Raw genomic sequence first — 27,914 nt, 5'->3', positions numbered from 1 at the left:
TTCACCTTTGCCATGCTTTAATTAAAAATAATTCTTTAGAAATTCCCTATGTACAGTACATCTGCGATAATATTAACAACAGCATATGAATAAAAATAGTCACAATTTTTACCCACCATCAGTACATCATCTTGATGACAAACTAAACAAAAGTATGGAAGAGCCCCTCTTCCTTACATCCCCTCATAGCTCATTCAACATTTACAGTATGTACAGTATTCTGCCAGACAAATACATGGCTGTTGGAAATCAAGCAGACAAATCAAGATTCTTAATTAAAAACAACAAAGCTCTGTAAACAAGCATAGTTCATTCGAGAGATGTTGCATATCCTTGGTCAGATGTGCGAGGAGGGGGAACAAAAGAAAAGTCTTTGGCCAAAAAACTCTGTACTGGAAAGATGCACCTTGTGAGACGTAAGGCTGGTGATGTGTAAACGTGCGCTCAGGTCTGCCGATGAGTTACCCTGCATGGGCTACTGGATCCAATAAATAATCAGCTGTCAGTCTGCCAGGATGTAAAAAAAAACAACTATTGGTTGCTGGTTTGTCTGCAAGGTCAGGAAGGGCCGTCCAGAAGGGGACTAGAGGTGGTCGTAGGCGGCCGCTGAAGGGTGAGCGGAGCGGGACGCTGTGCTGTAATAATAAGGTGTACCTAAAAGGGGCGGAGAGAGAAAAAGAAAAAGCGTCGGAATTAGTTTTTTTGATTGATTGATACTTTTATTAGTGGATTGCACAGTACAGTACACATTCCGTACAATTGACCACTAAATGGTAACACCCGAATAAGTTTTTCAACTTGTTTAAGTTAATCAATTCATGTTAATGGTAAATTCATGGTAAAAGTGGTAGACTTTTAAAACCCATCCATCCATCCATCCATCCATCATCTTCCGCTTATCCGAGGTCGGGTCGCGGGGGCAGCAGCCTAAGCAGGGAAGCCCAGACTTCCCTCTCTCCAGCCACTTCGTCTAGCTCTTCCCGGGGGATCCCGAGGTGTTCCCAGGCCAGCCGGGAGACATAGTCTTCCCAACGTGTCCTGGGTCTTCCCCGTGGCCTCCTACCAGCTGGACGTGCCCTAAACACCTCCCAAGGGAAGCGTTCGGGTGGCATCCTGACCAGATGCCCGAACCACCTAATCTGGCTCCTCTCGATGTGGAGGAGCAGCGGCTTTACTTTGAGTTCCTCCCGGATGACAGAGCTTCTCACCCTATCTCTAAGGGAGAGCACCGCCACATGGCGGAGGAAACTCATTTCGGCCGCTTGTACCCGTGATCTTATCCTTTCGGTCATGACCCAAAGCTCATGACCATAGGGGAGGATGGGAACGTAGATCGACCGGTACTTTTAAAACCCATTTTGTCCCATTTAGAATTTTTGTGGAGAGTACAACAGAATTGTGTGCAATATTCATCCATCCATCCATCCATTTCCTACCGCTTATTCCCTTTTGGGGTCGCGGGGGCGCTGGCGCCTATCTCCGCTACAATTGGGCGGAAGGCGGGGTACACCCTGGACAAGTCGCTACCTCATCGCAGGGCCAACACAGATAGACAGACAACATTCACACTCACATTCACACACTAGGGCCAATTTAGTGTTGCCAATCAACCTATCCCCAGGTGCATGTCTTTGGAGGTGGGAGGAAGCCGGAGTACCCGGAGGGAACCCACGCATTCACGGGGAGAACATGCAAACTACACACAGAAAGATCCCGAGCCTGGATTTGAACCCAGGACTGCAGGAACTTCGTATTGTGAGGCAGACGCACTAACCCCTCTGCCACCGTGAAGCCGTGCAATATTCAGTGCAGTTTAAAAGTAAGATAGGAAAAACACAAAAAACAATGCTAATGTCATTTATTCTTTATTTTTATCATGCCGCTACTGCTTCTTTGAAGCGTGTCTGAACAACCACACAATTAGCAGAGGTTTGTACAATAAATAGTGGTCATAACCACTTGTTGTAGTTATACTAATCATATACCGTATTTCCTTGAATTGCCGCCGGGGCGCTAATTAATTTAAAACCTCTTCTCACTCCGGCGCTTACCAAAGGCATGGGGTAAAAGTAAGTATGCGCTAATTATTTTAAAACCTCTTCTCACTCCGGCACTTACCAAAGGCATGCAGTAAAAAATTGAGCGTGATGTAAGCTTGGACCTTAAATCCTACTGAATAGCTCTTAATCGTCTTCCCTTTATGTGTTTTCAAATTACCGGTATTGAAATCAGCCTCCTTCATTTTGAAAATGATGACAGGGGAAGTGTCACTCGTGACGTCACGAGTTTGACCCGGCAGTAATTCAAGGCAGGCGCATACTATATGCCCTGCGGCGATTCAAGGAAATACGGTATTTTCAAACGGCATGAACGCAATGAAAACTACTTAAAACTCTTGCACCTATGCAAAATTTATGTATTGGAAAAATAGCTTAACTTTTCACTGTTTCCATTTGTTCACTCAATAGTAAATACAAAATGATTGATACAACATTAGAATAAATCTTGAACGAGAAGAAGCAGAAAGGAAAGCTTCAGCTTGGCACTCAGCATCAAGGGTTGGAAGTAGGGGTTAAATCACTAAAAATGATCCCGGGCGCGGCCACTGCTGCTGCTCACTGCTCCCCTCACCTCTTAGGGGGTGATCAAGGGTGATGGGTCAAATGCAGAGAATAATTTCGCCACACCTAGTATGTGTGTGACAATTATGAGTACTTTTGGCTTTAACTTTAACTTATCTGCCCCTTATTCACAGAAATACAACAATTGATTCTAAAAATAGACATTGTAAGTTTACAGTAAGTTACTTACTAATGATTGCATCACTTTTACAGTAACAGTACATTTTAATTACATTATTTTACTGTGAAAAAATACTGTTACATGTTTACAGTGTAGAAGTCTATTACAGTAAGGCCATGTTTCTATTTCATCACAAACAACAACAAAAAAATACAACAAAGACATCAACTTACTCAAAGTCACAACTTTTCATCAGCATTTTTTTAAATACAGAAAGATATTGTTTTCTTCCACTGTCAAGTCAACACCTTTAAATTGATTGTGCATTGCAGTAACTGGTGCAGGAGAGTAGAGGGGCAATACAAGTATGACTTACTTCAAAAAAAAGTTGCCTTTTTTAATGAATAAAAATGATATATTTTACACTAATATAACTTTGCTCGCTCTGAAGTGAGTCTATTGTTCCTGTGCATGGAGCTTGCACAGGAACAATAGTTCAAAGCAACCGGGGGTTACACACTATTAATACCCAGCATGTTCTGCACATACATATAAATTCCCCTAATTTTATGGGTGGTTTAAAAAAACATTTTAATTAAAGTAATAAATCTAAAAAAAAAAAAAAGATACCTCCTTAAACGGCAACTACTTTTAAACCCTCTGCATTGTTCCCGCTTCATAGTGATGTCACGTTGTCGGAAAAATAGTCAAATTATCCATAAAGATATGGTAATTTATTGTACATTTTTAGCTATGTAATTGTCATTGTTGCATGTTAATAATAGCTCAATTATAAGCTACTTTTAAATGCTGCACAGGAACAAAAATCTTGTGTACGGTATTTTTTCGGATTATAAGTCGCAGTTTTTTACATAGTTTTTCATACTTGCGATTAATTCTCTGGAGCGATTTATGTGTGGAATTATTAACACATTACCGTAAAATATCAAATAATATTATTGATCTCATTCACGTAAGAGACTAGACCAGGGGTCGGCAACCTAAAATGTTGAAAGAGCCATCCATATTGGACCAAAAATACAAAAACAAATATGTCTGGAGCCGCAAAAAAATAAAAGCCATATTACATACAGATAGTGTGTCATGAGATATAAATTGATTTAGAGGACTTAAAGGAAACCAAATGAGCTCAAATATAGCTACAACTGAGGCATGATGATGCAATATTTACATATAGCTAGCCTAAATAGCATGTTAGCATCGATTAGCATGCAAGGACCAAATATGTCTGATTAGCACTTCACACAAGTCAATAACATCTTTGTGTATTCATGCACAACGTTAAAAGTTTGGTGGATGAAATGAGACGGAAAAAGAAGTGGCATAAAACACGTCTTAGAAAGTCGGAGAAAGTTATACATGTTAACCAGGGGTGTCCAAAGTGCGGCCCGCAGGTTATTTTTTAACGGCCCAACGGCACATTTTAAGAATACAATTGAAAAAAAATTAAAAACATAAAAAGTGGTATAAAAGAGCAAAGAGGTGAAATGTAACAAGAAATTGTTGCAATGCTTACTCTAATAACACAAAGCTGCCATGCAGGTTGTTTCTTTTTTTTTTAAATAATAATGAATCAAAATCAATGTCATTTTAAATTATTGACCTATTCAAGGCTCCGATTACGTCACATTAAATATTCCACTTTGAGATATTTTTGGGGGAAAATGTTGCATATTTTGTGTTTTGCCATATTAAAAACTGTGCTGTTTTTTTTTTTTTTAAAGAAGGGCCTAAAACATACAGACAAAAAACGTAAACAAAATAAAACTTAAAATTTACGGATATATCTGAAGTAGATCTCGAGATTATTGTGGTAAACGTAAACAATGAAAAAATATATAATTTATTTTTTAACACTTTAATGAGTAGAACACTTTGGGATCCCCAATTATTTTAGTGTAATTTGTTTTTAAGTGTCATTGCTCGAAAAATAATAATAAATCAAAATCCAAAATTATGGCTCCAATTATTATATAATCTCAAATATTCCACCTAAAAAAGTTATTGGGTGAAAATATAGCATTTTTTTTTCCCATTTTTTTCTCCTAATGTTAATCTAGAGATTTAAAACTTGAATAATAATGAAAATAGTACAATACTGAATAATGACACATTTTTTATATTTTTTTTGACCAAAACCCTTTGGGGTCCCCGGGATCATAACTGAGTGGAGGCCTAAATATATATTTTTTATACATATATTGCATTGGTTTTAAAAATAAAAAAATATGAAAATGGCCCCCGCTTGCTTTGATTTTTCAGTGTGCGGCCCTCAGTGGAAAAATTTTGGACACCCCTGATGTAAACAAACTACGGTGAGTTCAAAGGCCGGCAAAATTAGTCGGACAAAACGGCGCTCGCCAAATACTCGAATCAGTGAAGCATGTTTAATACAAACAGTGTGCTTTATAACAATTAGGGAGGTTTGTGTCATGTTTGTCCTCCTACATAAACTATCCATCCATCCATTTTCTACCGCTTATTCCCTTTTGGGGTCGCGGGGGGCGCTGGCGCCTATCTCAGCTACAATCGGGCGGAAGGCAGGGTACACCCTGGACAAGTCGCCACCTCATCGCAGGGCCAACACAGATAGACAGACAACATTCACACACTAGGGCCAATTTAGTGTTGCCAATCAACCTATCCCCAGGTGCATGTCTTTGGAAGTGGGAGGAAGCCGGAGTACCCGGAGGGAACCCACGCATTCACGGGGAGAACATGCAAACTCCACACAGAAAGATCCCGAGCCTGGATTTGAACCCAGGACTGCTGGAACTTCGTATTGTGAGGCAGACGCACTAACCCCTCTTCCACCGTGAAGCCCTACATAAACTACATTAAAACAAAATAATATTCTTTATATTTTTTTCCTCTCATCTTTTTCCATTTTTCATACATTTTTGAAAAAGCTCCAGAGAGCCACCAGGGCGGCGCTAAAGAGCCGCATGCGGTTCTAGAGCAGCGGGTTGCCGACCCTCGGACTAAACATACCGATAGAAGCGGAAGCGGCGGATTGTCTAACTTTTAGTCGGCAGAGTTGTTTAGAAGCGACACCGAGGAAGAAGATTAATGGGATTTAGCGATTAAGAGATTTTAAACTAGACAAACAAGTCCATGGCGTTTTAAAATCATGTTTTTATCACCTTCGTCTTTTAGTAAAGGTTAAACCGTTTTTATCTTTTAACCTTTTAGAACAAGTCGTGCATGCTTTTATTTCAAGTGGCCCGGACTACTGCAATGCACTTTATGCTGGCATTAGCCAAAAAGCTCTCTCCCGGTTGCAGTTAGTCCAGAACGCGGCAGCACGACTTTTAACAGGGGCCAGGAAACGCCAGCATATAACCCCAATTCTTCAGAGTTTGCACTGGCTCCCTGTTCATTTTAGAATTGATTTTAAAACATTGCTGTTTGTTTTGAACTCTTTACATGGACTGGCACCTCAATATATCTCGGACCTCATCCAAATTTACATTCCTGCGCGCGCTCTGAGATCCGAGAGCCAGTTCCAGCTCGTGGTGCCCAAGACCAGACTTAAGACCAGGGGAGACAGGGCCTTCTCTGTGGTCGGCCCTAAGCTCTGGAACACTCTGCCGCTCCATGTTCAAACTGCTTCCACAGTGGAGTGTTTTAAGTCTCGTCTTAAGACCCACTTTTATTCTTTGGCTTTTAACACTACGTGAGTTGTGTGGTCCTCTGTTCTCTGTTGTCTGTGTTTTTTATACACTTTTATTTCTATTTTACTGTTTTAATTGATTATACCCTTTAAAATATTTTTTAATCATATTTGTTTTTATATTGTTTTTTTGGTTTTATATTTATTTATTTTTTGTTTTTATTCAGTCATTGGTGGAGCATAATATATATATATATATATATATATATATATATATATATATATATATTTTTTTTTTTGTTTTTTTTTTAATTTTGTTTTAATATTTTTTTTTTTACAATTGATTTTAACATGGCTGTGCAGCACTTTGGAAACGTTATTGTTGTTTAAATGTGCTATATAAATAAAGTGGATTGGATTGGATTGGAGAGTGACAGATTGTTTGGTAAACATATAGCATGTTCGATATGTTATAGCCCTGTGATGAGGTGGCGACTTGTCCAGGGTGTACCCCGCCTTCCGCCCGATCGTAGCTGAGATAGGCGCCAGCGCCCCCCGCGACCCCAAAAGGGAATAAGCGGTAGAAAATGGATGGATATGTTATAGTTATTTGAATGACTCTTACCATAATATGTTATGTTAACATACCAGGCACCTTTTCAGTTGGTTATTTATGTGTCATATAACATACACTTGGGTGTGTATATTTTCAAGTATTTCTTTATATAGATATATATAATCCGTTCATGAATGAATATATCCGTTTGACCACCGTGTTCAATGGAGAAGTCTGATCTACAAAATTTGCAGGCATCATACCCCTTCCCCTCCGAGCTGTCTTGGATGAACTGAAATAATTTTTTCCAATCATTTTGGAACTTGCAAGCGTACTTCTTCTTCTTACTCGTCATTGCCATGTCTCTTCTTGGTTCTTCTTCTTCATCTCTGTTATGTTTTTGGACATTACTACTTGCCGTAGTTTTGAAGCAATGCATGATGGGAATCCGGATGTTGTGTGTTAGTGTGTTAATGATAGTTCCGTGCCTGCCTACTTTATGGGTTATAAATAAAGCTATGGATAATGGAGACATATATAATAGTCTCCTTTTCAGGTGAGAGAGGACGCTAAAGGCGGGGCCTTTAAGGCACGCCCCCAATATTGTTGTCCGGGTGGAAATCGGGAGAAATTCGGGAGAATGGTTGCCCCGGGAGATTTTCGGGAGGGGCACTGAAATTCGGGAGTCGGGGGCGGCATAGCTTGGTTGGTAGAGTAGCCGTGCCAGCAACCTGAGGGTTGCAGGTTTGATTCCCGCTTCCACCATCCTAGTCACTGCCGTTGTGTCCTTGGGCAAGACACTTTACCCACCTGCTCCCAGTGCCACCCACATTGGTTTAAATGTAACTTAGATATTGGGGTTCACTATGTAAAGCGCTTTGAGTCACTAGAGAAAAGCGCTATATAAATATAATTCACTTCTCCCGGGAAAATCGGGAGGGCTGGCAAGAATGCCTGCGACACAAAGTCATTTTGATAGTAGGCTATTATAGCTAAGTCAGACACTTACGTCATGTGTTGCCTTCATTATAAGACTTATATACGGCTGTGTCATTTTTTGCGGCTCCAGACATTTCTTTTTTGTATTTTTTGGTCCAATATGGCTCTTCCAACGTTCTGGGTTGCTGACCCCGGGTTTAGGCTGACACTTCAATCTTTGTCAGAGCTTTAATTACACTTTTGAAATTGGATTATTCATGCGGCGTCTTCGGTAATGCGGACGCTGTATTGATCCGTTGTGGGGAAGAAGGAGCTGAGCCGGAAGGCAAAGCTCTCAATTTACCGGTCGATCTACATTCCCATCCTCACCTATGGTCATGAGCTTTGGGTCATGACCGAAAGGACAAGATCACGGGTACAAGCGGCCGAAATGAGTTTCCTCCGCCGGGTGGCGGGGCTCTCCCTTAGAGATAGGGTGAGAAGCTCTGTCATCCGGGAGGAACTCAAAGTAAAGCCGCTGCTCCTCCACATCGAGAAGAGCCAGATGAGGTGGTTCGGGCATCTGGTCAGGATGCCACCCGAACGCCTCCCTAGGGAGGTGTTTAGGGCACGTCCAACCGGTAGGAGGCCACGGGGAAGACCCAGGACATGTTGGGAAGACTATGTGGTGGCCTGGGAACGCCTCGGGATCCCCCGGGAAGAGCTAGACGAAGTATCTGGGGAGAGGGAAGTCTGGGCTTCCCTGCTTAGGCTGCTGCCCCCGCGACCCGACCTCGGATAAGTGGAAGAAGATGGATGGATGATTAAGCACCGGTTATTATATTACTCACTTGCATGATTTAAGTGAACTTAAAAAAGATTGCAATAATGGAGAAAAATGCAGTTTTTTTCTCAGCCCCACGGACTCCCCGCTTGTATCCCGGATCACCTGCTTGTTCCCCTGGACGTTCCTTCGCTCTCGTCAACACGTTGGTACACACACTTCGGTTAATCTACACACATAGCCTCACGCCACATACAGGTACACCTTTGAATGTATAGTTCACATTACATTTCCTTAGTTTGTTTTCTAATCTTTGATTATTATATATATATGTGGTAATATATATATATATATATATATATATATATATATATATATATATATATATATATATATTAATTATTGATTTTTTTGTGATTAATCACATGAGTTAAAAGGGCCTACTGAAACCCACTACTACCGACCACGCAGTCTGATAGTTTATATATCAATGATGAAATATTAACATTGCAACACATGCCAATACGGCCGGTTTAGTTTACTAAATTACAATTTTACATTTCCCGCGAAGTTTCCTGTTGATATGATGACGTGTGCGTTTGACGTCTCGGGTTGTAGTGGACATTTTTTTCCAGCCCGATCCAAGCTATAAGTAGTCTGCTTTAAACGCATAATTAAACAGTATTCTGGACATCTGTGTTGCTGAATCTTTTGCAATTTGTTCAATTAATAATGGAGAAGTCAAAGTAGAAAGATGGAGGTGGGAAGCTTTTAGCCTTTAGCCACACAAACACACTGTTTCCATGTTTAAAATTCCCGGAGGTGAAGCTTTACTATGGATCAGAGCGGTCAAGCAAACATGTCTACCGGCAGTTTTCGGTGAGAAAACTGTGGTATAAAGTTGCTTCGTACCGGAGATTAGCGAAGCTTGCGCCGTCCATGCAGCTCCGTGACTTCCCTCAGAGACTCTGGCGTCAACACACCCATGGCCACACCCCTCCGACTTTCAGGTACTATTTAATCTCACTAAAACACTAGCAACACAATAGCAGATAAGGGATTTTCCAGAATTATCCTAGTAAATGTGTCTAAAAACATCTGAATCGCTCTCACTTGCCCTCGCATGTTTTTATTTTATTTTTTTTCACCTTTTTTTTTCTTTCTAGTCCTTCACTATCAATATCCTCATCCACGAATCTTTCATCCTCGCTCAAATTAATGGGGAAATTGTCGCTTTCTCGGTCCGAATCGCTCTAGCTGCTGGTGGCCATGATTGTAAACAATGTGAGAATGTAAGGAGCTCTACAAGGCGTGATGTCATCTACGACTTCCGGTAAAGGCGAGGCTTTTTTATTAGCGACCAAAAGTTGCAAACTTTATCGTCGATGTTCTCTACTAAATCCTTTCAGCAAAAATATGGCAAAATCGCGAAATTATCAAGTATGACAAATAGAATGGACCGCTATCCCCGTTTAAATAAGAACATCTCATTTCAGTAGGCCTTTAACTGGTTACTTTTGTAATAATTAGAACAACTTATTGTGAATTGGCTGAGAGGATTCTGGCATCGCGACTCGTGTAAGCGCGGCAGAGTGCTTGTGTGCGCGGCTGCCGACCAACAGGCCGCCGTCGCTCACCCAGTATGCTGGAGTTGGTGAACCTCCAGGCGTCGCTGTAGGAGGCGTAGGGCGAGTGGCTGTAGGACTGCGCCGAGTAGTCGCCGCCAGCTGCAAGAGAAGAAAACGCTCGCGTCATCCTGAGCCGTAGTTTGTGCCGCCGTTAGCTCATCATTCACCAGCAGTTTAGCCCGGCCTGTAAAGCATTAATCTGCAGTGCAGGTGTGGAGGGCCCAAATCCTCCCGACTCAGCGGTGCATGCACGCCCGGCCCCCCCTCCCGTTTTGAAATTCCCTCTCCTCCTGCACTTCCTTCACTTTTTTTACATTCCAATATCTAATTGGTAATTATGTCGGCTGGAATGAATCCCCCCCCCTATGCCCCCCTGACATCTTCCGTCGATCCTTACCCTCCCCTCTCTTATAGGAGGTAATTGTGTATCAACGCTCCCTCACAGCGAGCCCACCAGAAAAAATAATAAATCAGACCCTCTCATTTCGCGCTTCGAAGGGCAGACTTCAAATATATATAAAAAAAAAACAGCACATCACACACACACACACACACAGTGTGGCATCCTGACGTACACACACACACACATTACAAAGACCTCCCTCCTGGGCCCCCTGGTTCCCATGGCGATGTGTGGTCAGAGGTGTCTGGGTGCGTGGGGGGGTGAGGGGGGTGTGGGCAGCAGGGCGGAACCCCCAAGCCTGTTCCTTGTACCCCCTGGGCCCACACACACACACACACACGCTACACTAGTGTTTTTCAACCACTGTGCCGCGGCACACTAGTGTGCGGTGAGATACGATCTGGTGTGCCGTGGGAGACTATCTAGTTTCACCTATTTGGGTTAAAAATATAATTTGCAAAACAGTAACTATAGTCTGCAAATGATGTGTTGTTGTTGAGTGTCGGTGCTGTCTAGAGCGGTAGGCAAGGTGCAGGTAAAAAGGTGTCTAATGCTTAAAAAAATAACTTAGATTTATATCGCGCTTTTCTAAACACTCAAAGCGCTCACAGAGAAGGGGGACTCAACATTCATTCACACCTGGTGGTGGTAAGCTACATCAGTAGCCACAGCTGCCCTGGGGTAGACTGACGGAAGCGTGGCTGCCAGTTTGCGCCTACGGCCCCTCCGACCACCACCAATCATTCATTCACCAGTGTGAGCGGCACCGGGGGCAAAGGGTGAAAAGTCCTGCCCAAGGACACAACTGCAGCGAGTTTTTGGATGTCAATAGGTGGGAAGCGAACCTGCAACCCTCAGGTTTCTGGCCAGCCGCTCTACCCACTACGTAATGCCGCCCCAAAAATAAACAGAAGGTGAGTGCCACTAAGAAAAGACATTGACGCTTATGGAAGGCTATGCAGAACGAAACTAAAACTGAACTGGCTACAATGTAAACAAAAGCAGAATGCTGGACGACAGCAAAGACTTACTGTGGAGCAAAGACAATGTACGTCCGAACATGACCTGACAATCAACAATGTCCCCACAAAGAAGCATTCAAAACAACTGAAATATTCTTGATTGCTAAAACAAAGTAGAAATCAAAGGAAGACATGAAACTGCTACAGGAAAATACCCCCCCAAAAAAGAGAAAACGCCACCAAAATAGGAGCACAAGACAAGAAGTTAAACACTACACACAAGAAAAGAGCAAAAAAGTGAAAATAAGTCATGGTGTGAAGTGACAGGTGGTGACAGTATACCTACTTTGAGACAAGAGCTATATTTATGCATGCTTGGTTATGCTTTAAAGCAGTGGTCACCAACGCGGTGCCCGCAGGCACCAGGTAGCCCGTAAGGACCAGATGAGTCGCCCGCTGGCCTGTTCTAAAAATAGCTCAAATAGCAGCACTTACCAGTGAGCTGCCTCTATTTTCAAAATGTTATTTGTTTACTAGCAAGCTGGTCTCGCTTTGCTCGACATTTTTAATTCGAAGAGAGACAAAACTCAAATAGAATAATTTAGAAACTTGCTCTTCACTTGTTTAAATAAATTCATTTATTTTTTTTATTTTGCTTCTTATTACTTTCAGAAAGACAATTTTAGAGAAAAAAATACAACCTTAAAAATGATTTTTAAACACATATACCTTTTTACCTTTTAAATTCCTTCCTCTTTTTTTCCTGACAATTTAAATCAATGTTGAAGTAATTTTTTTAATTTTATTTTAAAGAATAATAAATACATTTTAATTTAATTCTTCATTTTAGCTTCTGTTTTTTCGATGAAGAATATTTGTGAAATATTTCTTCAAACTTATTATGATTAAAATTCCCCAAAATGATTCGGGCAAATCTAGAAAATCTGTAGAATCAAATTTAAATCTTATTTCAAAGTCTTTTGAATTTCTTTTAAAATTTTTGTTCTGGAAAATCTAGAAGAAATAAGGATTTGTCTTTGTTAGAAATATAGATTGGTCCAATTTGTTATATATTCTAACAAACTGCAGATTGGATTTTAACCCATTTAAAACATGTCATCAAAATTCGAAAATTAATCTTCATTACTAATGATGTTCCATAAATTATTTTTTAAATTTTTGCAAAATCATTCAAATTAGCTAGTTTTCCTCTTCTTTTTTCGGTTGAATTTTGAATTGTAAAGAGTCAAACTTGAAGATAAACTATGTTTCGGAAAGTAATTTTAATTTTTTTCCTGTTTTCTCGTCTTTTAAACCGTTCTATTAATTTTTTTTTCATCATTTATTCTCTACAAAAAACTTTCCGTAAAAGGAAAAAAAATGTACGACGGAATGACAGACAGAAATACCCATGTTTTATATATCTATATAAATGATAAATGGGTTGTACTTGTATAGCGCTTTTCTACCTTCAAGGTACTCAAAGCGCTTTGACACTACTCCCACATTTACCCATTCACACACTGGTGGAGGGAGCTGCCATGCAAGGCGCTAACCAGCACCCATCAGGAGCAAGGGTGAAGTGTCTTGCTCAGGACACAACGGACGTGACGAGGTTGGTACTAGGTAGGGATTGAACCAGGGACCCTCTGGTTGCGCACGGCCACTCTCCCACTGCGCCACGCCGTCCCCTATATAGATTTATCTATTAAAGGTAAATTGAGCAAATTGGCTATTTCTGGCAATTTATTTAAGTGTGTATCAAACTGGTAGCCCTTTACATTAATCAGTACCCAAGAAGTAGCTCCTGGTTTCATAAAGGTTGGTGACCCCTGCTTTAAAGTCATATCCAACAATTGTGACAACAACTTTCTATTGTCAAGTTTCTTTTTTTAATAATATCTGCTGCTGGTGTGCCTCCGCATTTTTTCAACACAAAAATGTGCCTCGGCTCAAAAAAGGTTGAAAAAATGCTGTGCTACACCGAGCTTCCTATTCTCTTTGCTTATAAAACTCCTTTTTTTTGTGCACCACAGGTGTACCTGCGACAACGCCGGTGATGGCCGACGAGGAGTATCCCGTCTGGGCGGGCGGCGGGATGTGAGGTGGGTACCCAGGCAGGGTGGAGCTCACCATGTCTCGCCCTGCACGCACAAACACACAACACACAAGACGGAAATGTTAAATTTTTTTGTCCATACACGGACTGGACACAACATTAGGAAGCGTGTACCTAATGAATTGTCCATTGAGGTGTTGAGAGATGGACATGGTTGAAATGGGCGTTACCTGACATGATGGACTGGCTACTGAACTGTCCGTACACAGGTGCATGATGGGAGAATGAGTTGTAAGAGTTGGGGTAATGGTTGCTGCAGCTGCTGCCGACAGAAAGGGGCTTCTGCAGCTCCACGAACGCCATGTTTGGAGAGGAGGGACTCGTGCTGGTGACCTCGGGGGACATTTCCTGCTTTAGACAGAGCGGCAGGGACTGGAGGGGCTCTGGACCGAGTGCGCGTGGAGATGGGGATGAAGTGAAAGCGGTGGGAACCCTGAAACGAGGGGCGATAAGACTCACCGGGCACCATGGCGTAGGTCTGATGCGCCGTCAGATTGCGGCCAATGGCGGAGCTCGAGGCCGACAACCCGGTTTTGGCCTCCTCCAGGCTGCCGCTGATGAGCGACAACGGGTACAAAGTCTGATGGGGCGGCGAAGGACGCCAGGTTAGCCATTACAACAACAACAACGACGAGAGAGTTCACGACTCCTCCCACCTGTTCCGTCTTGTTGGCCGAGCCGAAGGAGTCGGGCGGGTAGTGCGGACGCTCGAAGCTGCAATCCACGTGCTGCGAGAAGTGGTCCAGGCGCATGGTTTTCCTCGGAACGCCGCCGCTGCCCTGGGAGTCCACGCTGTGTCGACAACTGTCCTGGTCACCTGGGAGAAAGAGAACTCCACTTAAAGGCCTACTGAAATGAGATGTTCCTATTTAAACGGGGAAAGCAGGTCCATTCTATGTGTCATACTTGATCATTTCGCAATATTGCCATATTTTTGCTGAAAGGATTTAGTAGAGAACATCGAAGATAAAGTTTGCAACTTTTTGTAGCTAATATAGAGGCCTTGCCTGTACCGGAAGTATGTGCGCGTGACGTCACGGGTTGCAGGGCTCCACACATATTCACATTGTTTATAATGAGAGACAAATTCGGACCGAAAAAGCGACAATTTCCCCATTAATTTGAGCGAGGATGAAAGATTCGTAAATTAGGATATTGATAAATAAATAAATGATAAATGGGTTGTACTTGTATAGTGCTTTTCTACCTTCAAGGTACTCAAAGCGCTTTGACACTACTTCCACATTTACCCATTCACACACACATTCACACACTGATGGAGGGAGCTGCCATGCAAGGCGCCAACCAGCACCCATCAGGAGCAAGGGTGAAGTGTCTTGCTCAGGACACAACGGACGTGACGAGGTTGGTACTAGGTGGGAATTGAACCAGTGACCCTCGGGTTGCGCACGGCCACTCTCCCCTCTACCACTGCGCCACGCCGTGATAGTGAAGGACTAGAGAAAAAATAAAATAAAATAAAAAGCGACGGCTCCGGGCAGCGGCAGTGTGAGCGTTTCAGATGTAATTAGACACGTTTACTAGGATAATTCTGGAAGATCCCTTATCTGCTTATTGTTTAATAGTGTTTTAGTGAGATTGTAAAGACATATGGGCTTCACGGTGGCAGAGGGGTTAGTGTGTCTGCCTCACAATACGAAGGTCCTGCAGTCCTGGGTTCAAATTCAGGCTCGGGATCTTTGTGTGTGGAGTTTGCATGTTCTCCCCGTGAATGCGCGGGTTCCCTCCGGGTACTCCGGCTTCCTCCCACTTCCAAAGACATGCACCTGGGGATAGGTTGATTGGCAACACTAAATTGGCCCTAGTGTGTGAATGTGAGTGTGAATGTTGTCTGTCTATCTGTGTTGGCCCTGCGATGAGGTGACGACTTGTCCAGGGTGGACCCCGCCTTCCGCCCGATTGTAGCTGAGATAGGCGCCAATGCCCCCCGTGACCCCAAAAGGGAATAAGCGGTAGAAAATGGATGGATGGATGTAAAGACATACCTCGAGGTCGTATGGCTGCGGTGAACACACAGTGTTTTAGAGAGAAGCAGAGGAGCAAAGCTCACAGCTGATTTTTTTGAAAGCTGCTGCAGGACGACGAATAATCCAATGATAAGATATATATATATCACAATTTTCCCTTCCAAAAACATGCTGGTCGACGTGGAGAAAACATGTTCGCTTGACCGCTCTGCTTCACAACAAACAAAGAAACACCGGCTGTGTGTCGGTGCTAAAGGCAGCTGCGGTTGTTCTTCATAGTCTCCATTAACAAATTGCAAAAGATTCAGCAACACAGATGTCCTGAATACTGTGTAATTATGCGATTAAAGCAGACGACTTTAGCCGCGAGTGGTGCAGCGCTAATATTTCCTGACAGTCCGTGACGTCACGCGCACGCGTCATCATTCCGCGAAGTTTTCAACAAGAAACTCGCGGGAAATTTAAAATTGCAATTTAGTAAACTAAAAAGGCCGTATTGGCATGTGTTGCAATGTTAATATTTCATCATTGATATATAAACTATCAGACTGTGTGGTGGGTAGTAGTGGGTTTCAGTAGGCCTTTAAGACCTGATGGACGCCAATGTTTCGCAATTCAGCTGGAAATGCTACAATTTGCACCAGAAATTACATTTTTACAAAATTGTGGACTATAGCTCGCACTGATTGGGAATTTATCCCAAAGTCAGCTGCGTGAACCACTACACTGTTCATGTCTGACAACACTGGTAGAAAGTGGCGGCACTTAAGTTTTAAAACCCTGCAAAATGTAACGGATAAGTTAAAGTTAAGTTAAAGTACCAATGATTGTCACACACACACACACACACACACACACACACACACACACACACACACACACACACACACACACACACACACACACACACACACACACACACACACATTGGGTGTGGTGAAATGTGTCCTCTGCATTTGACCCATCCCCTTGCTCACCCCCTGGGAGGTGAGGGGAGCAGTGAGCAGCAGCGATGCCGCGCCTGGGAATTATTTATGGTGATTTAACCCCCAATTCCAACCCTTGATGCTGAGTGCCAAGCAGAGAGGCTGCTCCGACTCGGGGTTTGAACTCCCAACCTACCGATCGCAGGGCGGACACTCTAACCACTAGGCCACTGAGTAGCATAAGAACCGTAACCATGCTTGCCAACCCTCACGGTTTTTCCGGAAGACTCCTGAATTTTAAAACCTCTCCCGAATTTCTCCCGATTTCCACCCGAACAATAATATTGAGGGCGTGCCTTAAAGGCACTGCCTTTAGCGTCCTTTACAAGCTGTCGTCACGTCCGCTTTTCCTCCATGCAAAGAGTGTATCGGCCCTGTCACATAATATATGCAATTTTTACAGACACACATAAGTGGATGCAAGGCATACTTGGTCAACAGTCATACAGGTCACACTGAGGGTGGCCGTATAAACAACTTTAACACTGTTACAAATATGTGCCACACTGTGAACCCACACCAAACAAGAATAACAAAACACATTCAATATACACCCCCCCGCTTCCACCCCGATCTCCCGAATTTGGAGGTCTCTGGAGGACCGTAACATTTATTTGTCTGTGCATTTCACACAGAATCCAGACATTGTCCAAACTGCGAATTGGCCAACAATTACTTCCAACACAACAGAGTGCAAGTCATGAAGGGGTTCAACTAGGAATGTCCTGATTCACATCCGATTCAGTTTTTTGTAGTCCTGACCCTGTACTTTGAGAATAAATTATAGAACTGAAAATGGCTCAGAAGAACTAACTAAAGTAAACATGATAGCATATTATTTGATTTCTATTTTACTGTTTTAATTGATTTTACCCTTTAAAATAGTTTTTAATCATATTTGTTTTTGTATTGTTTTTTTTATATTGGTTTTATATTTATATATTTTTTGTTTTTATTCAGTCATTGGTGGAGCATAATATTGTTTTTTAATATTGTTTTTAATATGGCTGTGCAGCACTTTGGAAACGTTATTGTTGTTTAAATGTGCTATATAAATAGAGTGGATTGGATTGGATTGGATTATGAAGCTTATGTTGTTAAATGTAGAATTTGCTAGTATTTCCTTTAGGATGCTTTTAAAAAAGGCTTGTTTTTTTTGTTTTAGATATATGCATACTACTTCTAGCTATTAGGATATTATATTTTATTTTAGTTTTTTTTCATCTTTTTATTTTAATTTTACTTTTTAATACACTGTAGCACTTTGAGGTTGTTTACTCAATGTAAAGTGCTTTTTACAAATAAAATCTATTATTATTATTATTATTAGAATTGTACTAAAATCTGTGGTATGGAATACTTAACACCATTTTTTAACACAATTAAGTATGTAGTGCACAATAACTAAACAAAAGCCCAAACTACTATCGGCTCCCTTTTGAATATGTAGGGTTTTCCCTCAAAGCCTTCTTGTATCCATACATACTCCCTGAGTTTGTAAACAATAACAAAAAACACCCCAAAATATTTTGTAATAATAAGAACAAAAAGAAAATGATCAAACTGATCACTTTAGTATCATTTTCATACTGATACCATGCTAGGTATCGATAGTTTCGACATCTGGGTGGATCACCCTTCCTTTATGTTGAAACTTTGTGTCGCTCTTCTTGGTGTGTGAAATGTTCTACAATAGTGCTGAGGATGAATATCTTATGAGCGGCTTCACACTGTGGATAGACAACACCATCGTTGCAACTTGCTCTCAAAATTGGAGCCGGTGTCCTGGCAAGACATGCACCCTCCCGTAATGGCGTGTGGAAGTCGGCGCGGTGAATGACCTCACAGCCGAGTTGTGAGCTCTCCAGTTACAAGCTCGGAAAACGAGATCGAGCCACATCCACGAAAAAGCTATTTTTGCGCTTGCCTTGTCTGAATGTAAACAACTTCCATCATTTATGCAGCCCTCAAAAACAGATGCTATTGCTAGCAGTGTAGAACGTTTAAAACACAGTGTGGAGGTTTCTCTCCTCGGGGTTCCTCGGACCACCAAGCACTGACATGACAGTTCAGTTTCCGGGTTTCAACACTGTTTTATTTTGCAATAGTCTTTTTGTTGTGCTTTTCAGCAACTGTTTGTTCGTGGCTGTCTCTCTCTCACTCTCCCCTTCTCCTTCCCGACTGCTGACTTCAACAGAGCGACAGGTGATATAGACAAACACTCTCAGCTGTGTCATCAGCCACATCCCGCTTTGCTGCAGGTCCGCAGGCCACGCCCACCACACACAGGAAATAAATGTTTACGCTAGAGTTGTCACGCCTATGGATCATGTTTTGTTTTTGTCATGTTCGGTTTTGTTTTTTGGAGACTTGTTTACGGCTTTGGCACTTCCTTGTTTTCTTTGTTTCCATGGCAACTCATTAGTTTCAGCTGTCTTGTCACGCACCTGTTCAATCACCGATTATGTCACTGCTATTTAAGCCATTCTGTTTCTGCTCTTCCTCCTGGCAACTTTACCTACCTGCATACCTCCGTATTCCTCAAGTGAAGTGAATTATATTTATATAGCGCTTTTCTCTTGTGACTCAAAGCGCTTTACATAGTGAAACCCAATATCTAAATTACATTTAAACCAGTGTGGGTGGCACTGGGAGCAGGTGGGTAAAGTGTCTTGCCAAAGGACACAACGGCAGTGACTAGGATGGCGGAAGCGGGATTTGAACCTGCAACCCTCAAGTTGCTGGCATGGCCACTCTACCAACCGAGCTATACCTCAACACCTTCATGCCAAGCCATGCTATTTTCCTCCTTCTCTTGTCAAGTAAGTTTTTTTGGTTTTGTTATGTCATAATTGTTTAGTTTTTTTTTTTTTGTATATAGTCATGCCATTGTGCTGTTTTTGTTTTGAGTAGTCAAGTTTGTTCTCCGCCATTGTGCGCGCCTTTTGTTTGCCTTTTTGTAGTTTTGTTAGAGAACAAATAAAAATGTACTTACATTCACGCCTGGCTCGTGCCAATCGTTCTTTGCGTTGGAAAAACCAAATATCCCATAGTCCAAGTCGTGACAAAAGTAACGTAACCATATATGTAAAACAATACATTATAAACCACTGTTTTTGTGCGTCCAAAACAAATCAGAAGTGCTATACACGGATATTATAGAAGCGTTTATCATTGTTCGCATTCAGAGCAGCCATCTTTGAAGCCAATTCGGGGGTGGTGAGAACGTTCCGACTTTCCAGTTGAAATTACGATGAGGAACTCGGATATTCCGACTTTCCAGTTCAAATGTAACACAACTCGTGTTTGTGTGACAAAGGATATGGAGATGTAATTGTGTCTCCCTGAACACTGGAGTACAACTTTCGCATGTAAACACTGGAACACAGCTGCGATCTGGGCTCGGTTGCACATTAGTTTAAAAAAATATATATCGGAATATCCCCTGATTGGGATATCTCTAGTTTTGACCTCACACTCCGGTCCCTACATTGCGAGACATACCCTGTCAGACAGACAGACAGACAGACAGACAGACAGACAGACAGACAGACAGACAGAGAGTCCAGACTCTGTTTTCCTTCTGATGCTAGTTAGTTCAATCCCGGGCTCGGGATCTTTCTGTGTGGAGTTTGCATGTTCTCCCCGTGAATGCGTGGGTTCTCTCCGGGTACTCCGGGTTCCTCCCACCTCCAAAGACACGCACCTGGGGATAAGCCCCTCCCACCTCCAAAGACACGCACCTGGGGATAGGTTGATTGGCAACACTAAATGGTCCCTAGTGTGTGAATGTTGTCTGTCAATCTGTGTTGGACCTGTGATGAGGTGGTGACTTGTCCAGGGTGTAACCTGCCTTCCGCCTGATTGTAGTTGAGAGAGGCTCCAGCGCCCTCCGCGACCCCAAAGGGAATAAGCTGTGGAAAATGGATGGATGTATTGGTTTTTAAAATAAATGGCTTGCTTTGATTATTCAGTGTGCGGCCTTCAGTGGAAAGAGTTTGGACACCCCTGGTTTACGTGAATCAAGACCCGGGAACACCGACGGATGTCAGTCAGTACCAACACCCATCCCTGATTGTAAGATTTCACGCAAAGAAAGGACCTTCAAAGACAAACTTTGTGCTGATGCTTGTTTGGCCTTACTGTCGTCATGGCTCCTCTTCCCCTCGCTGCTCGGTTGAGGAATTCCCAACAGGCCGTTGATGGAGTAGGTGGACCCCAAAGAGTCCGAGTGCGGCGACTCAGGCGGGGTGACGGCGGAACTGGGGACTAAGGAGAGGAAACTGTGATGCAAATCTATCTGGAACCAAAAAGTCTTCTGGAAGACAAAGATTGAAGACTTACTCAAGGTTTGCCCGGGACTTAGAACTTTCCCATCCAGAGGGAGATTAAACGGCTGCTGGACTTTGGTTCGAATGATCCTAAAACAAAGCACACCAGCAGAGTGAACAACAAGAAAAAGTGACCCAATTGGACAGCATTCCATGAGCTGGCTGTTGACCTGTTAATGGAGCTGACGCTGGGCACGGTGTCGCTGTCGCAGACCGTCTCAGCCAGGAGTCTGTCCCGGATCTCCCAGGCAAACATGGTGGGATTGTGCCTCTTGTATTCCGCGATCTTCTCCACCACCTTCGGTGTGGCCACTTTGGGCTTGGAGCCCCCGATCACGCCCGGTTTGATGCTGCCCGTCTCGTAATACCTAAGCATCGGAGATGAGCAACGTTTACTGGTCCGCTTCACTCATGGCGACAGCGGACTCACCGTCCCAGGATCTTGCTGACGCAGCCGTGGCTGACTCGGAGCTGCCGCGAGATGTCGCAAGGCCGCACCCCCTGGTGTGCCATGTCCACAATGCGTTGCCGGATCACCTCCGGGAGCGGACGGCCATTAACAAACATTCCGCCTAGTTGGTTAAGACCCCCATGACCTGGGGGAGTAGGGGGGATGAACACTTATAAATGTCGAGGAACACAAGACATTTTTGAATTTTTATGAGTGGAAACTTTAGATTTTAGTGATGGTTGCCTCTCATGAATGTAAACTTTTTGACAATAAAATTAGTAAATACCACTAATAATCAAAAACATACTCACACTCATAGTAACAACATGCATATGGTCCGGACCACAACACATAAAGTACTTTCTAATTTGAAAACTATTAAGAGTACATATATGTATACATATATATGTGTGTATAATATAAATATAATATAATACAAACACATCAAAATAATTCCCTCAATACCCCACCAAAAACCGGATTAACTCGCTGGAATATAGAGACAATATAACATACATCCATAAACGTGGATGCATATGACAGAGTGCAATATATTTATCTGTACAGTAATCTATTTATTCATATCTGCACCTTATTACTCTTTTATCCTGCGCTACAACGAGCTAATGCAACGAAATTTCGATCTTATCTGTACTGTGACAATAAAAGGAATTCTAAGGATATATATATATATATATATATATATATATATATATATATATGTATATATGTATATATGTATGTATATGTTTATATGTATATATATGTAAATATCTATACATATATAAATGTGTATATATGTATGTATATATATATATGTATGTATATGTTTATACGTGTATATATATATGTAAATATATATACATATATAGATGTGTGTGTGTATATATATATGTTTATATATACACATATAAACATATATATATATGTGAGTATATATGTTTATATATACACATATATATATACATACATATACATATATATAAGTATATGTATGTGTATATATATATATAAATGTACATATGTTTATATATATATATATATATATATATATATATATATAGTATTTTTGTATTTTTACAGTTGTTTTATGACTTTCTAAAACTGGGAATATATATATATATATATATATAAACATATGTACGTTTATATATATATACACATACATATACTTATATATAAGTATATGTATGTATATATATGTGTATATATATATACATATATATATACACACACACATCTATATATGTATATATATTTACATATATATATACGTATAAACATATACATACATATATACATACATATATATATATATATACATACATATATATATGTATGTATATGTTTATACGTATATATATATATATATATATATATATATATATATATATATATATATATATATATATATGTTTTTGGGTTAATTTAAAAATTTTTTAAAAGCATAATAAAAACAAATACACAAAAAATGGCTAATCAATAACGCACACTTTTTGCATTAAAAACTGTTTTGTTATTTTCAATTAAATTAATGTAAGTAGACAACTATCAGTAAATTCTTATACCTGGAAATTAGGATTAAATAAGATCTGCTCCTTCCTACTTCTTGTCGGACATGTTGTCATGTCAAACTGGAAATATGTGATTTACCATATTGTGACTGTATGCCTGTTCAAAATAGACTAATACCATAATCATAACCATTCTCAATACCATCCTCCTTTTTGCACATGTTGAATTGTGTCAACATGTGATGCACTGCAATCTCAATTGAAACATTATTACCGTTTCATGAACAAATACTCTGTGTCAGTTCCACTTATTAAATACAACTTAATCATTAATATAACACCACTTTTCATGCATCCCCCAACAATAAAGGTTTTAATTTAGCATACTATTGACAATTAAAGGCTTGGATGTACTGCTTACATATTTAATCTGCTTAATAATAACTATAAATTGTTTTGTATTTTAATGACAAAAAAAAAAGAATAATTCAGCATATTTGAATATTTTTCTCAATTCCTTTATAAGACATGGTTAGTATTCAATCGCCATCGTTAAAATACATTGATGTATTCTTTTTTTGTACTGGCCTGCAGCGACAATGAATATTGTTTGTACATTCCTGACATATAATCGCATCATAACAATACTAATCATAAATAACAAATAAAGCTGTTGTTGGTGATGGATGATATATTTGGCCTATATTACTGCTCACACTTATCAATAAATATAGCAGCCAACAAATGTGCCATGTCAGTTTCATCGTTTTACAGCAAGTGTTTCAGTGACACACACACACACACACACACACACACACACACACACACACACACACACACACACACACACACACACACACACACACACACACACACACACACACACACACACACACACTATTGGATTTAACCCATTGAGTCTTTTTCTCCTTTAGCTTTCATTTCCACATCAAACAGAGCTTGTGAGGGTTGGGGAGCAGAGGAGGAGGGGTCTTTTTTTGGGTGGGTGAGTGGGGGGGGGGGCCTTCTCTATTAACGCTGCCAGCCGAGTGTGGAGAAAAAAATCTCCCCGCCAAGCTTCATCAACCTGCAGGATATTAAAGTCCAGCACCCCTCCTCCCCCCCAGAGGGAGTTGGGGGCGACAAGCATGCGCATATAAAATGACAAAGCAGCATTTCATAGCTTACTCTGTTATAATATGATAGAAATAGTAATATTAATTATGCATTTTTTTTGGTGTTTACCCCAGAGTGTCTCCAAACTTTTTTCCAGAAAAATTAGCATTTTGTATATTGAATTGGCTCAAAGCGGTCCAATGTAGTTAAATATATACTTAAAATGAACATATTTATGTTATAATCATCATGTTTTAAGAATATCTGACAAAAACAAGCCAAAACTCACTCGGTACGAAAAACTTTGGACACCCTATGTATCAGGTGTGTGTGTATGTATGTATATATATATATATATATATATATATATATATATATATATATATATATATATATGTATATATGTATATATATATATATATATATATATATATATATATATATATATATATATATATATATATATATATATATATATACACACACACACATATATATACATATACATATGTATGTATATATACATATACTTACATATACATATATGTATATATGTATATGTAAGTATATATATATATACAAATGTATATATACATATATATATACACACACACACATCTAAACACACACATATATATATGTATGTGTATATATACATATGTATGTATATATTTATATGTGAGTATATATATATATGTATATATATGTGTATATATTTATACATATATATATGTGTGCGTGTGTATATATACATACACATACATATACACACACATATGTGTGTGTGTGTGTGTATACATATATATATATATATATATATATATATATTATTGTCTACCAACTGCATTATATTCACAGTAAATTACTATAAATGTTACTAAAATGTAACTAAACTGCTTCCTTGTATAGTCACAATAAATTCCTAGCGAATAATGACTGCTTTTACAGTAAATTGCTGCAAATCTTACTAAAATGTCTGTAAATGTTATTAAAATGTATTTAAGTTATTAAAACGGTTTCCTTGTAAATTCACAGTAAATTGCTGGCTAGTGATTATTGCTTTTACAGTAAAGTACTGTGAGTGTTACTAAAATGTAACAAACATTTTTTGGCAGTAATGCATTACTTTAACAGTAAATTACTGTAAATGTTACTAAAATGTAACAAAACATTTTTTTTTTTGTAAATTCCATTACTGGCTAAAAATGTCATTATTTTCACAGTGAATGACTGTAAATGTCACTAAAATGTTATTAAAAAATAAATTCACAAGTGAATTACGGGTTGCATTACTTTCACCATGAATTACTATACATTTTACTAAAATGTAACAAAAATAATACATTACTTTCCCAGTAAACTACTCTAAATGTCCCTAAAATGTTATTAAAAAAAATTCACAGTGAATTACTTGCTAAAAAATTGCATTACGTTCCCAATAAATTGCTAAAAATTTTACTAGAATGTTTGGACTGTAATGCATTATTTAACCAGTAAATTACTGTAATTTTTTCCAAAAATTCAACATTTTTTGACTGTAAATATAATTACTGGCTAAAATGGCATTACTTTCAAAGTACTAAAAGAATACATTCACAGCAAATTAATGGATAAAAATATCATTACTTAAATTAAAGTACCAGAAATAGTCACACGCACACACGAGGTGTGGCGAGATTATTCTCTGCATTTGACCCTCACCCCCTGGGAGGTGAGGGGAGCAGTGAGCAGCAGCGATGACCACGCCCGGGAATCATTTTTGGTGATATAACCCCCAATTCTACACCTTAATGCTGAGTGCCAAGCAGGGAGGTAATGACTCCCATTTTTATAGTCTTTGGTATGACTCGGGCCGGGGTTTGAACTCACAACTTTCACAATAAAATTACTGTCAATGTTACTGTCCCGATGAAATTTTACTGTGATATTAGTCAGTAATTTACTATGAATTTTCACAGTTATGGGCTGTGAAATATAAACTTGTAAGTACATTTTGTTCACAGTTTTCATACTGTGGAAAGATGCTGTGAAATCCTGGTAAATTTTTACAGTGCAACATTATTTTTTTTTTACCTTATAGGCCTCCATATATAATGCTTAATTTGCGGTTTTGTGGTGGAAAAAAACGTTTTTCTTTTTTGGCGCATTATTATCAATTATACTCAGGAAGCTGGATACTTGAGCTTATACTTGTGTGACAAGTTCAGTTCCCAGACTTGATGCCACAGAAATATAGAAAAAAATAATATATTTGAAAGGCTAAAATAGAAGTTTTGCATGCATTTAAAAAAGAAATAAAAATAAAAGAAGAGTTCCATGATGGTGTATTTACCTCTAGCAGTGCTAGTGGACATGTCCCTGAGATGTTGCTCCCTGCAGGTCCACCAGCTAAACGTGACCACGCTCTCCTCCTCCACAATGTCCCCACTTTTAAAGGCTTCTCCCTCCCCGTCCTGCCTCGACGGGCATGAGTGTGGCCCGTCTGGTGGCACGCTGCATGGAGCACAAAGGTGTGTGTATTATTTCTTCCATGTGTGTTGGTGTTGGTCATCATGCAGCACAGGCCTTACATTGCAGTGGATTTCTGTTTCAGGTGTCGGGTATTTCAGGCCTTTTTTGGGACAACTATGGTATATATGGCAATAATTAAATAGGCTTTTAAAATTCAGGAACGGCTGTTAAACGTACTTTATGTTGGGAAAGGGCTCGTTTTAATATGATACTGAATTATTTGGAGTGAAATGACAGTTGGATGGACAATTTTGTATTGGGAAAAGTCATCCATCCATCCATTTTTTACCGCTTATTCCCTTTGGGGTCGCGGGGGGCGCTGGCGCCTATCTCAGATACAATCGGGCAAAAGGCGGGGTACACCCTGGACAAGTCGCCACCTCATCGCAGTGGAAAAAGTTATTTCATAATTAAAAAAACAACACAAAAAACTATTAATTCCATACTTACTTGAAATGCACATATTCTATAAAAGGATCAGAACTATTTAAATTATTGTATCAATGTCAAAATATCCTTAACTTTGTTTATGCCAAAAATGTATCATTCATGCATTTTTTGACCCCCCAAAAAACACGTTTTTTTTCACACATTTAAACATGAATAATGCCAGTTTATGTCAAATCATAATAAATGTTCATTTTAATGACTACAGTTGATAAACATAAAACCTCACAGATCATATTTTAAGTGCTATTGTACTACAATGTGATTGTTTTTACATAGTAAAATATTTTATGTGCAATAAAAAAAAAATCACCGCATTTTATTATACTTTTTAACTTACTAATAAATACATAAAAAACGTGTAATTTGTGTGGCAAGGAAAAAAAACAATCCTGTTGTCTTATTGTACTTAAATAAAACATTTTTCTATGCATGTTCACACTGTTTAATAAACACAATAAATGTCATTCAAAGATCATAAAACTTCAATAAGTTGCAATGAAATGAAATTAATAAAACACGCACCTCCTTTTATATTTAAATGTAATTATTATGTATGTAAAATATTAAATGTGCTCCACATAAAATTTGTAAGAAAAAAGGGGAATTTTTGCGGCAAAAAAAGCGCACAAACACGATAAAATGCAGGAAAAGAGTCTTACCTGTTCAGGATGTTGAATAAATAATGTTTCCGTGCGTGATATAATCCACAAAGATGCTGCGGAGCTGCGCGGAGCTTCTGTCGGCGGCGTGCGTGTGTGTGCGCGCCGCCTGCGCGCTGCGCATCTTCTTATACGCGCGGGAGTGCGCCCCGCAGCCATTGG

At 40.0% G+C, this 27,914-nt stretch overlaps 1 protein-coding gene across 3 annotated transcripts; it reads right to left on the bottom strand.

Moving 5' to 3' along the window:
• pax8 (paired box 8) lies at positions 1 to 27,849 on the bottom strand. 3 transcript variants are annotated; one of them, XM_061876334.1, is made up of 12 exons: positions 27,753 to 27,841; positions 26,465 to 26,625; positions 21,482 to 21,647; positions 21,222 to 21,419; positions 21,065 to 21,141; positions 20,864 to 20,989; positions 14,403 to 14,563; positions 14,206 to 14,326; positions 13,917 to 14,129; positions 13,670 to 13,771; positions 10,272 to 10,361; positions 1 to 654 (listed from the first exon to the last, which is right to left on the bottom strand). In XM_061876334.1, the coding sequence occupies exons 2-12, from the start codon at positions 26,484 to 26,486 to the stop codon at positions 584 to 586; spliced, it is 1,347 nt and encodes a 448-aa protein (XP_061732318.1). In that variant the 5' UTR covers positions 26,487 to 26,625; positions 27,753 to 27,841; the 3' UTR covers positions 1 to 583. The 3 variants fall into 3 exon arrangements, with proteins under 3 accessions (XP_061732318.1, XP_061732319.1, XP_061732320.1); XM_061876335.1 differs by having other exon boundaries at positions 21,482 to 21,623; XM_061876336.1 differs by lacking the exon at positions 26,465 to 26,625 and having other exon boundaries at positions 27,753 to 27,849.
• Positions 27,850 to 27,914: the final 65 nt, after the last annotated feature.

This window comes from Nerophis ophidion, linkage group LG17 (genome assembly GCF_033978795.1).
Source record: "Nerophis ophidion isolate RoL-2023_Sa linkage group LG17, RoL_Noph_v1.0, whole genome shotgun sequence".
Classification (NCBI taxonomy): domain Eukaryota; kingdom Metazoa; phylum Chordata; class Actinopteri; order Syngnathiformes; family Syngnathidae; genus Nerophis; species Nerophis ophidion.
This window is presented reverse-complemented; position numbering and strand designations above follow the sequence as displayed.

What these genes read in the sequence shown, in the direction of transcription:
- pax8 (XM_061876334.1), bottom strand. Translation starts at nt 26,486, where the DNA reads ATGTCCACTAGCACTGCTAGAG. An exon ending in AGCGTCAGCTCCATTAACAG is followed by an intron (nt 21,142 to 21,221) that starts GTCAACAGCCAG and finishes GCTTTGTTTTAG; the next exon opens with GATCATTCGAACCAAAGTCC. An exon ending in CACCAACTCCAGCATACTGG is followed by an intron (nt 655 to 10,271) that starts GTGAGCGACGGC and finishes CGCCCCTTTTAG; the next exon opens with GTACACCTTATTATTACAGC.